The sequence below is a fragment of the Sander vitreus genome, chromosome 12, assembly GCF_031162955.1.
Source record: "Sander vitreus isolate 19-12246 chromosome 12, sanVit1, whole genome shotgun sequence".
NCBI classification, from domain to species: Eukaryota; Metazoa; Chordata; class Actinopteri; order Perciformes; family Percidae; genus Sander; species Sander vitreus.
This window is the reverse complement of record NC_135866.1, coordinates 8,513,956-8,529,232: the sequence shown is the minus strand read 5'-3', so window position 1 is coordinate 8,529,232 and position 15,277 is coordinate 8,513,956. Positions and strand designations below refer to the sequence as shown.

At 41.1% G+C, this 15,277-nt stretch overlaps 2 protein-coding genes across 2 annotated transcripts; one reads left to right on the top strand and one right to left on the bottom strand.

Moving 5' to 3' along the window:
* Window positions 1–3,463: 3,463 nt before the first annotated feature.
* On the top strand, window positions 3,464–5,127 carry ccl20l (C-C motif chemokine ligand 20-like). Its single transcript, XM_078264818.1, has 4 exons — window positions 3,464–3,600; window positions 3,723–3,843; window positions 4,388–4,465; window positions 4,608–5,127. The coding sequence occupies exons 1-4, from the start codon at window positions 3,519–3,521 to the stop codon at window positions 4,726–4,728; spliced, it is 402 nt and encodes a 133-aa protein (XP_078120944.1). The 5' UTR covers window positions 3,464–3,518; the 3' UTR covers window positions 4,729–5,127.
* A 1,106-nt stretch (window positions 5,128–6,233) lies between these two features.
* On the bottom strand, window positions 6,234–7,482 carry LOC144526288 (uncharacterized). Its single transcript, XM_078263659.1, has 4 exons — window positions 7,328–7,482; window positions 7,000–7,108; window positions 6,763–6,837; window positions 6,234–6,607 (listed from the first exon to the last, which is right to left on the bottom strand). Exons 1-4 carry the CDS (start codon window positions 7,398–7,400, stop codon window positions 6,511–6,513), a joined length of 354 nt encoding a protein of 117 aa, XP_078119785.1. The 5' UTR covers window positions 7,401–7,482; the 3' UTR covers window positions 6,234–6,510.
* Between the last annotated feature and the right edge of the window lie 7,795 nt (window positions 7,483–15,277).

Sequence of the window (15,277 nt, the reverse complement as noted above, 5' to 3'; positions counted from 1 at the left end):
CACCGGCCCTCAAGCAAATGCCCGGCCAAAATTTAGCAATCGCCAAAATAACAGCATAATAAGAAAAATGTCATTAGAATGCATGTTGGCTTTTGATCATGAAGCAGCAGCTTCTTCTGTCAAGACGAGACAAAGCATAACATAACAGTAGGTGCAAAATGTATTAAAAAAAACTTGATAACAGTAAGGTGCAAATAAGGTGTGATCCAAATATATACAATGTCAAAAACAGGTTACTAGTATGAATAATACAGATGGTAGTGTTGAATGTAAATATGTTTGTACATTGTCAGATGTGAGGTAGTGTAGACATCAAGAGTGCATGGTGTTCATGTACACACACACATATATATATATATATATATATATATATATATATATATATATTTATATATATGTATATATATATGTATATATGTATATATATATGTATATATGTATATATATGTATATATATGTATATATATATATGTATATATGTGTATATATATGTATATATGTATATATATATATATATTTATATATTCTCTGGATATGGCTTCTCAGATGTAATGGCTTACTGCTTTCATCTTTTTGAAGTCATTGTAAATTGAATATCTGCAGAAAAAAAATCTATTTGATCACTTTTTATTCATGATGTGCATTTTTCAGGTAGGAATTGTTTTTAGACATTCTTTGTACTGAATGATTTAAAGCTGCAACTAATGATTATTTTCATCATTGGTTAATCTGCCAATTCTTTTTCGAGGCCACATTTTCAAATAGAATGTTCCATAATCGAATGATATTAATCCATAATAAAACAGTCCAAGACATATTCAATTTCAGTTAAATTATCATAAATTATTTCTAATTTCTTTTTTGTGATTGACCCAACTAAAATGGTTAATCGTAGGATCAAAACCCCAAACTTAAACATGGAATGAATCAATGAATCAATAATGGGACTAATCATTTGAAGTAGGGCTGTAACCTCACAGTGAAAGTGCGTGTCTGTGTGTGTTTGTGTATCTTTCATTGAGGAAAGACAGGATGATGATAAGAGGCTGTGTTTTACGGAGGATTAGCAGGGATTAGGCGACCAGACGATTGTCCAGTTTATCAGGTTACCTTTCCCTTTATCAGTAGGTGCAACAGGTCACACAGACATAAGCCCAAACACACAGAAAAAAGATGGATTAAAAGCCACGGTAAAACTGTCCCTGAACTTGTGACATGAGTTGTCGCTGTGGGGGAGAATGTTTACACTTTTGCACTGTTACATGTACTGCTTCTCTGTTGCTGAGTGACATTAGTGTATAGCAGCGCTGAAATCATTTTACTCTACAGTTTGAGAAATAAAAAGCCTGATTTTCATTTCACATATGACTAGCAGTCCAAACTGTTGTTTTGACATTTTAGGTTGTGTGGGACATTCACTTCACTTCAGTTTATTATGTCTTGCTTGACGTCCATCATTGGCCCACGCCAACACTGCCCCCCTATGGGTGAAGGTAGCACAAACTACTGTTGGACACCATCAAACATAGCATTAGTTTGTGTGATGTGCTAAATTGAGATGTGTGGGCCTGAGTGTCAAGTGGGATGACAGAGGCGATTTCAAGGAAGGTGTAAGTTGGGCAAGTCATAACGAGAACATAATGAGTCATGATCCGTCAAACTGTCACGGAATGACAAAGCCCACAGCAGTTAAAACTAATTTAGACTTACTAGATCAGACAAGGCGTTGTCTAGGCTGCAACCAGACTGTAAAAATAATGGACCAAAGCTTCCGGGCCTGAAAAGTGAAGCCAATGCGGAAGTGCTTTAAACCTGTATTCTATCTAACTATCTACAAACCCCAATTCCAATGAAGTTGGGACGTTGTGTTAAACGGAAATAAAAACAGAATACATTGATTTGCAAATCCTTTCCAACCTATATTCAATTGAATACACTACAAAGACAAGATATTTAATGTTCAAACTGATGAAGCTTGTTGTTTTTTTGCAAACATTCACTCATTTTGAATTTGATGCCTGCAACACATTCCACAAAAGCAAGCAAGCAAGGATGCGGCGAGGTTCACCATTTTGTGAACAACTGCGTGAGCAAATAGTCCAACAGTAGAGAGTAAATTGTCAATTCAGCGTATTTCCTGTCTAATTAATTATAGTGGATTCCTGTACACTCAAAGATGCATTAATTTTAGGGGAGAAAAGTTACTATAAAGATGAGTCATTTCAGTTTATGTCTGTGGGCGCAGGAGATGAAAAAATCAACAAATCCCTGACATATACACACTTATTAATCATAGCTACATGTGGTGAGACTTGGGAGACTCATTTAACTGGCAGCTTGGTCTCCAAAGCATCTGCATTTCGGAAGTGCCCTTGAGCAAGACACACTGAACCCAGCTTTAGTGGCGCTAATCTGTTGCTGGCGTTCACACTCTGGATCTCCTTGTGAGAAGAGCAACAAAAACAGAGATTTCTCCTTCAGGGATCCGTTGATGATCAGTTTGAATGGAAAATAATTCGGCCCAGTTTAGTTTTAGTGTTAACATATTTAGATGTAATCACATATTGTATGTAGTGTAAACCTAACAGAAAACCCATGGTGGCTGTACAGCAGTCATGAAGCGTACACAGTACAGTAGGCCTACTGAGCAAGTGTGGATTATTACAACTAGTCATTTTCAGCTTGCCTTGAACAACAGTAGTTTTTTATATTTACAGTACGCTATAGAGCATTTACAATTTTGCAAAGATCTTGTGTCTATGTAGGTCAGCTGAGCTACATTTGTAGTTGTCAGCTTTCTGCAAACTAAATAGGTCATGCTAACGAGGAGGGGCGGTTTTGCCTCTCATACTCCATCAGTTCTAGCCACAAAATAATCTCAACAATCTCTAAGATTGCTGATCATGTACAACACCCTGACTCCAGCTTTAAGCTACAATGTCAAATAATGACACTGGATATCACAGTCATTTTTTTTTTTTATCAACACTAGAACAAAAAATGAAGCAAGATGAGGGCAATATTTTGTGTAATGAAACCCATTTAAGCATAATTATGCATGAATATGCACTGAGAGCTAAATATGCAGCAATATGCCGTAGCTTTGGAGCAAACTAAATTGAGCGAAGAATATGTGACTATTAGAATCTGCTGTGCTGCATATGAAGAACTTCACAGCATGGTTATGAACCTTAGAAAGCATAAATATAGATGAGAGCCCAAGGAGATTGTATGAACCTAATGCATCAGTGCACCAGTTCCACTGTGATACTTTCACAGGCCAACAAGACCACATAAACAAATCTAGTGTTGCATAATGGCACAGTAGAGGCTTAATTGTTACGATCAAAGAGCAATGTATGCAACTTTGGCTGCCATGGTGCAATAGTGGGCTTCCTGTCCTCAATTTAGGAGCCACAGGTTAGAAAAAAACCCAAGTAGTGCCATAAGTATATATAGTATATGTGTGCAAGTTTATATATTCAGTAAGTTCTCTGCTGGTTCTCCACATTGGTAACATGGCTCCCAGAGGGATGATCACCGTGACAACTGTTCTCCTCTGCTTCATACTGGGCCTGCTCGGTCCAACTCCAGCTGCCCGTAAGTTTATTTCACCACATCATGCTTGTCAATCAGACTAAAATACAGCAGATATTGCATTAGGACTCTAAGATGAACTGATCAGTTAATAATGTGGTGTGTGTTTGTGTGTGTGCGTGCAGTGGGTTCCCATACGGGCAAAGCCTGTTGTATGAGATACAATAGAAAGCCAGTACCCTTCCAGCGTATAAAGGGCTACAGAGAACAAACCTCCAAGGAAAACTGCCACATCGAGGCCATCATGTAAGACTCTCTCCTACTAAACCACTGGGACTCCAACCTTGCCAACCTCAATCAGAATAGCTGACTATGATATTTGAATATTATTGTCAAACCTTTACGAGAGGGTTGGTGAAGTCTAATTGATTCGCATTGATTGGATTCATTCCAAAATATTCAAAAGATGCTGGTAATTGTTTTGTGGAAAGCAGCACCATTAGTACTTTGTTTCTGCAGAATTAATTGCCATAAAAATTTGATCTAGTCTACCACAACATTTTACTGTCAAAACTAATGACTGTGGATTTCATGCCTCTAAGAAGGCAGCTGTTCGATCTGCATCATATCTCCATAAATTATGTTTATAAATGATTTGTACGCAAGCTGTCTACGCTTTAAGATTGACAAAATCTAATTACACAGTAGTGATGGGTATCAAACCTCAATACATTTTGAATAACGATCGAAATGTACCGAAAGCTGGGACTGAATACTCGGTCAGATACTTAGTCTGGCTTACTTAATGTTGCTCTCTGTGCGTGTCTGATAATGTTTCTCACCATTGTAGTTTCTACACTGTTAAGAAGAATGAGATATGTGCTACACGGAGGGATGAGTGGGTGAGGAAAACTCTGGAACTACTCAGGTATGAGACTCCTACTCACTTTAAATTCCAACTAGTTTCCGTTAAGATATGGACTTTAAAATCTGGACAAGCTTTGTGTGTGAACCAGGGGATCTCTTTTGTTTCGGGGGTATTGTGAGTAAAAACTCTTACTTCTTTATAGTTCCAAACTAAGGAAGATGTCCAGGCCCGACTCTGCTGCAGGTGAAAGCAACAGAGAAGCAGGCAGATCTTTCATCAGTACCACAGAAGACTTCCAGAACAGCACCGAAGCTTTCTATTAGCAAAAACCAGGTTGTGCTCTTAAAGAAGATATCTGGAATGAAATCATTTGTGTTATAGAAATGCCAATTTGAGGTAAGATTTGAGAGGAATTGAACCTAGTATAATCCAGTCATGTTTGGGGATATTTACTCAAAAAAAAAAAAAGTAAAAGAATACAAATGACTTTCACTTGCACAAACGCAGCATCAACATATAATCATGACTAAAGGGGAACCTGAGAGCAGCTTTGAGACTATTGCTGTAGTCTATGTGCTTAGCCATGATGTGTTTTTTTTTTTATTGTGCTTTTCGGACTATGCTGTTTCATTGCCTGCTATGAATCTGTTGCTTAATCAAGTTATTTTTTCTGAAATATGCCAATAGCAATTCTCTTAACCAAATAAATGTACTTAATAATACTCCAACATTGTTGTCCATATTCATTTCATCAATTGGCTCGGTGGGTAGAGCAGGCACACATGTGCTGGGGGGTTTGTGCCTCGACGCAGAGGTCCAGGGTTTGACTTCCCCCTCTCTCTCCCCTTTCTCATCTAGCTGTCCTGTCAAGTAAAGGCGGAAACCCCCCCCCCCAAAAAAAAAGTAATTTAAAACAGTATCCTGACTAAACTTCAACATACGTTCCTCTGTAAGCTAACTATTAGTCAAAATATTTCATAATTTCAGCTTTTTAACTCAAAAGTTAGATATAATGAAGTTTATTGACCATTAGTTCCAAAAAAGTGTAATAAGTTGGTGCTAGTGGCAGGAAAAAAGCACAGAAAAAAAAGCAACAAAAAAGTGTTAATTTTGGACCCAGGAGGACAACAGGTCGCATGGTCGACAGGAAGACAACACAAAGGTTAAAATATCTGTGATATGTACATTATTCCAGCATGTATCTTGTGAAAAAACAGTAAATATAATAATGAAGAGAGGAATAAAAAAGATTAAACCAAATGTTACACCAAACATTCAACTAAATAATTCACATTCGATTTATCGCGGTCTTCACGATTAGCTAATCGCATTCTTTCAAATTTTGATTTGAAAACGATTAATCGTTCAGCCCTACTTAACATCATTAAAAGATATATTTTCTAGATAGAGGACCCGCAACGTAGCCTGCTGCTCTGCATGGTGTATATTCTGTGACACGTGCCTGGAGCACTTAGAAGAGGATGCTGGCAGCACATCTGCTGGAAGGTGTCTGAAAACTTTTGCATGAGCTGTCCTGCCCCCCAAGCTCATGCAAATGCATGACTTGACTGACAGGGAGGCGGTCTCTTGTGCTATTTCAGATCAGCACCGAGAGGGGTTGGTGCTCCAGTCAGACAAGGTGACTCCGTCGATGACACGCTCCTCTCATCCAAACTGTCCTGAAGTCATTTCACATCCCCACTAGATGGCACAATAGATCTGCAAAAACTGAGCCTCTGCCTGTTACATCATGAGGTCTTGATGGTCATTTGATGAGCACAGCTACCTTTGATTTCCAATATCAACCAATAACGATGACACATGTGGATAGAGGAAAAGAAGATTTATTTTGTAGCAAACAACAGACATCTCTCAGATGTATTGCACTGTTATGCATATCATGCTGTTTCTTTTATCTCTTTTAATATTAATGATAGCTGAAGAAATAACACAGATAGGAAAGCATTAAGAAAATGGAAAGACAAATAAATAGCGCTAGCAATAAATATTAAATATTACAGATTAACATGAGAAAGCATTTTAAATATTTTAAATTAATTCAAGACAATTTTCTGTAGATATATGATAATGGTGAGCAGTGCTTTCTAAGTGCTGGAGGTTGAAGGGGAAGGAGTAGTGTTGTTCTTTCTGCTGGAGGTTGTAGGGGCAGCAATAGTGTTGTTCTTTCCTCCGCGGACCTGCCTGTAAAACACACAAAACAAGGGATAGCAGTTAAAATACCAGTTTGTGCTGCCCCTGAGCACTTGAAATATCATATCTGAAGCAACCAACTAGCAGATATGGTGAATACCGAAGACAGATATAGAGATAGACAGAGATAACAAAGGCCTACTCACTCTATCTCCTTGATCTTCTCAAACACCCAGTCCTGTTTCCAGTGGCTGCAGACTTCTCCCTCTGCGGTCTTGAATCTGGGAGGGGGAAAAAAATAATCACAAAGATCAATCCCAATCTCTCAACAGATTTTCATGAAGAACTTTCTATTTTTCAGCTGTTTACATTGATACATTGATACACTGTTAACATTTTTTTGTTCACTTTTTCTTAAAAAAAAATTAGGAAGTGATTCTTACATGACGGCGCGGACACATGGGAGGTTCTTCCTCTGGATCCTGTAGCCCAAGATGGGAGCTGTGACTTCTGCAGCACTGACCATAGTGCAGCATTCGATTATCTTCTTTTCTGAATTTCAGAAAACAAACAAGGAATGGTTGTTATGAGCATACATATCTTTTATGTGCAGCATCAAACATGAATAAATGCAGACAGTATCGGCCAGCATTAAATCAGAAGTCAAACGTTTCAAACGTGCATGGCAGTGTACAACTTCTTATGTACTCTCGCTGTCCTGGAGCAGGCTAGTAGTGTAATATAGTACAGGAGCTCTGACAGGCGTCTTACCGGCCGTTGCTGCCATTGCCAGAACTCCAGCGAGGAGAGCCAGGCATGCCAGTCTTCTGATGCACAGCTGCATGGTTACTGCGTGAGATGTTCCAGAGGTTCTTTGCAGAAGCTGAATGTTTGATCTGGCTGAGGGAGGCGACTGATGTCCTCGGACCAGACCTTGAGGTTTTATACCGTGAAAAGAGGAACCAGGGCAAAGTAACCGGATTAATTGTCTTTTCAGGCTTTCTACATATTGTGTGCGTATCAGGGTGGGGGACACTGTCATCAACTGTTTCCTTTTTTGCGATTTCATCATTTACTCAGAAGAAAGCTACAGTGCAACCATTCTAAATCTCATGCAGTTATACTAAATACATTAATGTACAAAAAAACTAACTAAAAAACCTGTTAAAATCTACAATTGCATATGTCTACCATGTCTGTGTTTGTTTCCTCTGGGTGTTTTTTCCAACAGTCCAAAGACATGCAAGTTTGAATTGCAATTGAATTGCCTATGCATGGCCATGTTGGGTGTCAATGTGTCTATAAATGTTAGCTCTTTGATAAATTGGCATCCTGTCCAGGTTGTTCCCAGCCTCTCACCAACGCATTCTCATGAACGGTTTCGTAGGATATTGTATGAAAAGTTATGCACACTATGTGATATGATATCATATGAAAACTAGGAGACCGCCGGTTGGTGATGTGACATCGGCTACAGAGCTCCGTGCTACAGAGTGGCAGTTGCTAGCTGTTTCAGCAGCTACAGAGCTTTGTGACGCGGCTACAGAACTCCTTCACAGCTCGTTGTCATCAGCGGAAGTTAGTAGATGTGTTGAGTCTCTACAGAGCTCTGCGACAATGGTGCTCCGCATGGTGCTCAGCATGGTGCTCCGTCAGGTCAGCGATAGTTGGTGGTTTAGTTACCCGAAAATAGGTGACTGCAGTGATCCGGGTACAGAAATTCCGGTTATTTCGGCAGAGATTACGCTTAAGTTTGGGCAAGAAAAAGTGAGCGTTATGCGGCAAGGAAAGTTAAGTTTTAGGCACCGAAAAGACTAGTAAAGTTGAATGAATTAATGGGCATTCATAATATTCAGAAGTTGCATTCTTTATTAACCTGGCTAGCTGAATGCAGTATCTAGTCTCTATCTAAGGGGGGGTTTCAATTATTGCATTAATAAATCCTGCTGATTTCAACAATAATGTAAAGGCAGCATCATGTGCTGTTCACTCTACCCAATGTGTCATCATGTCTATTTCTATCCCTCCTTTTTGTCTCTGGTGCTGACTGTCAAACTAGGTCAGGAGCAAGAAAAGGGGAAGGAAGGAGATCCTTAGGCTTTCCACCGCAGTTTCCGCAGAACCCTCCGCCCATATTTGGTCATTTGTCCTTGCATGCTTCGTCCTTTTAGTTACAAGTCTCAACTTCTTTGAGGGGGCTTTATGATTTAGACATTTTTGCTTGCAGTAAAACTAGGTTGCCAGTTTGTCTCACAAGACACGGACAAATTAATGAGTTCTATGTCTGACTTTTATTTGCTTTAAATAATCATTTATGCATATTGAATATTTTACATTAATGCTATTTACTGTATATTACAACTACTAAATAATACTTTTTTTTAAAACGTAAATGGGCAGTAATTCATCTATAATGGTATGTAGCTCACTTTACAACCCAAACAGTATTTGAACCCAAGGACAGATTATAGAACCTCCAGTGGTCATTTCTCAGTGTTTTCTGTGAATTAAAAACATGTTGACATGTACACTGGTGTTTTAGTTTACTAGGTAATACAGCAGACCTTCATATAGGGAACCTAAGGGCTAACCCTGAGAATTGTGTGCATATTACCAACTGTGAACTAGTTACGTAGAGCAAATATTTATTGTAACAAAAAGCCTAGTAAAGAGATTATATATAATTTATAGTTTTAACATCTATTAATCTCACCTAGTGAGGAAATCACTGTCATTGTTATCAATCAACAATCCTTGTTAGCCCCTCAAAGTATTATGATCACAGTATTATGATCTTTAAACAAGAAGGCTTCAGAAAGTTGGCAGTGGGCCCTACACTGTACTTCCCCAGTTTATTTCTCAAATTGTATTTTCAAATGTATTACATTATTAGTTTCTGTGTTTGCAGTGAATGTGCTTGTTGATAACATAATAAGAAACCATGTTTGGGATACAATCCACAGTCAGATGAATAGTGACATGTGCATCGACTCTTCAGAAAACTATCAGTAAATTAATATTTATACGTTCTAATAATCTGAAAAACTGCATGTAAACATGGTTTGTAGTAACGCTTCTTAAAACACATAGTTTAATACAGTAGACGGTTAAGCCACCAGACTCTGTTGGCAGCAGAGTCAGCTGATACTGAATTACACAGACATGTATTTACTGGATTTGGTGAATGAAATGTTAAAATTCAACGAAAAGCAGAAATGATTACTCAAAATGAGGAAGGAAGCATGAACAGTGTGAAGATAAAATTGTGAAACATGGTATGCACTTTCTTAATTGTGAATGGAAAAATAAAGTTCTCCTTTTTTACTAATCTCATTCACAGTTTTTATTTTACATCAAAGCTAAATGATGAAATCAAGACTGTAACTGTGATTGTGTGAGGACTTATTCTTCTCTGGTATCGTTATCTTTATGGGCTACTGCCAAATGAGAGAACAATATAGTACAGGGGTTAGCGGTTAGGTAGGTTATAGGCCTAACCCTATACTTAGTAGAACAATCTTAAAATGAATCAGTGCCCTGCAGACATAAGCACTCTAAGGGACATATCAGCGATTATTCCTAAATCATAATAACAGACTGTCATTGAGGAGGGACAGGATAGAGTCAATTAAACATAATGGACCCATCTAAAAATATTCCATTTCCTTTGTCATTTTAAAAGTGACTGATCTCATTTTAGTTTTGCATTCACTTTTCTATCTAGCAGTATAATATAATTTTGCTACAGCAAAGGTTGTCATGATTGACTCTGCTGTCTTTGTACAAACAGGGGATGTACTACTTACTAAGGAATGCGTTGGAGGCCAATGGAACTCTAATACATCAAAACACAAGCAACACAAATCTATGCACACAAAATAAGGTTGCAAAAGTCAACAACTCCTTGAAATGAAATGACAAAACACTTTGTTTGTCATTGCCTACAAAAACTACATATATGAGCCTTTTCTGTTCTGATGCTACTATCGGCAGGACATAAGTGCAAGTTCCTTCAAAAACAGTTACATATGACCATTAAAAAATAATAAAGTTTTCTGATCCGCCACCGCTATGGGTAAGGTTTGGTTCGATTCAGGTGCAACAACTACTTTTTGGCCACTTAGGGACAGCGGAAACAAGTTGTGAACACACCATGTATGGACATATCGCCTTTTAGGTTGATATCGCAAGCAAGAAATCAGTTGCCTATTTACACATTTAGCAGGTCAACAGAACATGAACATTCATTTGGAGCTGTGTTTCTGCCCACCTGATGAGTGTAAGTCCAATATTCACTTCCTTTCAGCTTTGTTGTCGGTTTCCACCCACTTTTGAGAGAAATATCTCCTTCATGTTCACTAGCTAGTCGCTAACTATGTCTGTCTGCTAATTGGTGCTGAGCAGGTAGTGTACAGTGGTTTCTTTGGCATTTTTAGCTGGAAACAGCAGCCTGCTGCACCCGAAAACAACACTATGAGAGCAGTGAGAGTGAACCAAAACATCCATCCATCTCCATCCATCTTCCTCCGCTTGTCCGGGGTCGGATCGCGGGGGCAGCAGCTCCAGCAGGGGACCCCAAACTTCCCTTTCCCGAGCCACATTAACCAGCTCCGACTGGGGGATCCCGAGGCGTTCCCAGGCCAGGTTGGAAATATAATCCCTCCACCTAATCCTGGGTCTTCCCCGAGGCCTCCTCCCAGCTGGATGTGCCTGGAACACCTCCCTAGGGAGGCGCCCAGGGGGCATCTTTACCAGATGCCCAAACCACCTCAACTGGCTCCTTTTGACGCAAAGGAGCAGCGGCTCTACTCCTAGCTCCTCACGGATGACTGAGCTTCTCACCCTATCTCTAAGAGAGACACCAGCCACCCTCCTGAGGAAACCCATTTTGGCCGCTTGTACCCTGGATCTCGTTCTTTCGGTCATGACCCAGCCTTCATCACCATAGGTGAGGGTAGGAACGAAAATTGACCAGTAGATCGAGAGCTTTGCCTTCTGGCTCAGCTCTCTTTTCGTCGCAACGGTGCGATAAATTTAATGTAATACCGCACCCACTGCGCCAATTCTCCGACCAATCTCCCGTTCCTTTGTCCCCCTCACTCGCGAACAAGACCCCAAGGTACTTGAACTCCTTCACTTGGGGTAAGGACTCATTCCCTACCTGGAGTAGGCACTCCATCGAGAACCATGGCCTCAGATTTAGAGGTGCTGATCCTCATCCCAGCCGCTTCACACTCGGCTGCGAACCGATCCAGTGAGTGCTGAAGGTCACAGGCCGATGATGCCATCAGGACCACATCATCTGCAAAAGAGCAGCGATGAGATCCCCAGCCCACCAAACTGCAACCCCTCCCCACCCCGACTACACCTCGATATCCTGTCCATAAATACTACAAACAGGATTGGTGACAAAGCGCAGCCCTGGCGGAGGCCAACCCTCACCTGAAATGAGTCCGACTTACTGCCGAGAACCCGGACACAGCTCTCGCTTTGGTCATACAGAGATTGGATGGCTCTGAGAAGGGACCCCCTCACCCCATACTCCCGCAGCACCTCCCACAGTATCTCCCGGGGGACCCGGTCATACGCCTTTTCCAGATCCACAAAACACATGTAGACCAGTTGGGCATACTCCCAGGCTCCCTCCAGGATCCTTGCAAGAGTTAAAAGCTGGTCCGTTGTTCCACGACCAGGACGGAATCCGCATTGTTCCTCTTCAACCCGAGGTTCAACTATTGGCCGAACCCTCCTTTCCAGCACCTTGGAGTAGACTTTACCAGGTAGGCTGAGAAGTGTGATACCCCTGTATTTGGCACACACCCTCTGGTCCCCCTTTTTGAACAGGGGAACCACCCCTGTCTGCCACTCCTTAGGTACTGTCCCAAATTTCCACGCTATGTTGAAGAGGCGTGTCAACCAAGATAGCCCCTCCACACCCAGAGCTTTCAGCATTTCTGGACGGATCTCATCAATCCCTGGGCACTGTGGAGTTGTTTGACTACCTCAGCGACTTCTACCAGGGAATTTGACGACAATCCCCCATCATCCTCCAGCTCTGCCTCTGACATAGTATTAGTATTAGTAATTAGTATTAGTTGGATTTAGGAGTTCCTCAAAGTGCTCCTTCCACCGCCCTATCAGTTGAGGTCAACAGCGTCCCATCCTTACTGTACACAGCTTGGATGGTTCCCCGCTTCCCCCTCCTGAGGTGGCGAACGGTTTTCCAGAAGCACCTTGGTGCCGACCGAAAGTCCTTCTCCATGTCTTCTCCGAACTTCTCCCACACCCACTGCTTTGCCTCTTTCACGGCAGACGCTGCAGCTCTTCGGGCCCTTCGGTACCCTGCAACTGCCTCCGGAGTCCTCCGGGATAACATATCCCGGAAAGACTCCTTCTTCAGTCGGACGGCTTCCCTGACCACTGCCTCCTCCAGACGTTCCCAATTTACCCGCACTACCCGTTTGGGCTTACCAGGTCTGTCCAGAGTCTTCCCCCACCCCCTGACCCAACTCACCACCAGATGGTGATTGGTTGACAGCTCTGCCCCCCTCTTCACCCGAGTGTCCAAAACATACGGCCTCAGATCAGATGAAACGATTATAAAATCGATCATTGACCTTTGGCCTAGGGTGCTCTGGTACCAAGTACACTTATGAGCATCCCTATGTTCGAACATGGTGTTCGTTATAGACAATCCATGACTAGCACAGAAGTCCAACAACAAACAACCACTCGGATTTAGATCAGGGAGGTCGTTCCTCCCAATCACGCCTCTCCATGTGTCTCCATCATTGCCCACATGCGCGTTGAAGTCCCCCAGCAGAACTATGGAGTCCCCCCCTGGAGCCCCATGCAGGACTCCATTCAAGTTCTCCAAGAAGGCCGAATACTCCGAGCTTTTGTTTGGTGCATATGCACAAACAACAGTCAGAGTTTTCCCCCCCACAACCCGCAGGCGTAGGGAGACGACCCTCTCGTCCACCGGGGTGAACTCCAACGTAGCGGCGCTCAGCTGAGGGCTTGTGAGTATCCCCACACCCGCCCGGCACCTCACACCCTGGGCAACTCCGGAGAAGAAAAGAGTCCAACCCCTATCCAGGAGTATGGTTCCAGAACCGAGACTATGCGTAGAGGTAAGCCCCACCAGATCTAATTGGTAGCGCTCCACCTCCCGCACAAGTTCTGACTCCTTCCCCCACAGAGAGGTGACGTTCCACGTCCCCAGAACCAGCCTCTGCCGCCTGGGTCTGGTCTGCCGAGGCCCCTGACCTTCACTGCCACCCGTGGGGCAGCGCACCCACCCCCAGCGGTTCCTCCCACAGGTGGTGGGCCCATGGGTTGGAGAGGGAGGTGCCACGTTGCTTTTTCGGGCTGTGCCCGACCAGGCTCCGTGGCCAACCCGGCCACCAGGCGCTCGCTGACGAGCCCTCCATCTGGGCTTGGCTCCAGACGGGGCCCCGGGCTTCCTCCGGGCAGGGTAACTTCACCTCTTCCTCAATGACTCATAGGGGTTTATGAACCATTCTTCAAGCTTACCTGAAATTTAAGTGAAGAATCCATTGTGTCGAAAGCCCAAATCCTGAGGGTCCTTGTTGTCTTCATCATGTAGGCTAGTGTTGGTCAGCGGCTCTCAGGCTCTCACTCAGTCTTTGACCATGAAAAAACAACCTACATAAGGCACAATACACAGTAAGTGTTGAATAAAGTGATGAAAAAGTCATAGTATAGTTTATCAAAAAGAGTGATAAAAAAGTCATAGTATAGCAGGTCGAAGTCATAGTGTAATATGTCGAAAAAAGTGATAAAAAAGTAACATTATAGTATGTTGAATAAAGTGATAAAAAGTCATAGTATAGTATGTTGAAAAAAGCCATAGTATAGTATTTCGAAAGAAGTGATAAAAAGTCATAGTAAAGTATGTCCAAAAACATTATTAAAAAAGTCATAGTATAGTATGTCGAAAAAAGTGATAAAAAAGTTGTGGAATAGCATGTTTAAAAAAGTCATGGTATAGTATATCAAAAAAAGTGATGAAAGAGTAATTATAGCATGTCGACAAAAGTTATAAAAAAGTCATAGTATAGTATGTCAAAAATAGTGATAAAAAGTCATAGTATAGTATGTCGAAAAAAGTGATAAAAAGTCATAGTATAGTATGTCGAAAAAAGGTAATACAAAACTCATAGTATAGCATGTCGACAAAAGTGATAAAAAGGTGATAGTATAGTATGTTGAAAAAAGTGATAAAAAGTCAGTGTATAGTATGTCGAAAAAAGTGATAAAAAAGTCATAGTATAGTATGTCGACAAAAAGTGATAAAAAAGTAATAGTATAGTATGTGGAAAAATGAAAGTCATTGTACATTATGGTATGATAAAAAGTCACGGTATAGTATGATGAAAAAGTCATGAAAAAGTCATAGTATAGCATTTCAAAAATGGTCATAGTATAGCATGTCGAAAAAAGTGATAAAAAAATTGTGGCATAGCATATCGAAAATAGTCACAGTATAGCATGTCGAAAAAAGTGATAAAAAAGTCAGTGTATAGTATGTCGAAAAAGTGATAAAAAATTCATAGTATAGCATGTCGAAAAAATTCATAGTATAGCATGTCAAAAAAAGTGATAAAAAGTCATGGGATAGCATGGCGAAAAAAGTCCTAGTATAGTATGTTGAAAAAATTCATAGTATAGCAATGTGCCACCATTGCCACAATTCCA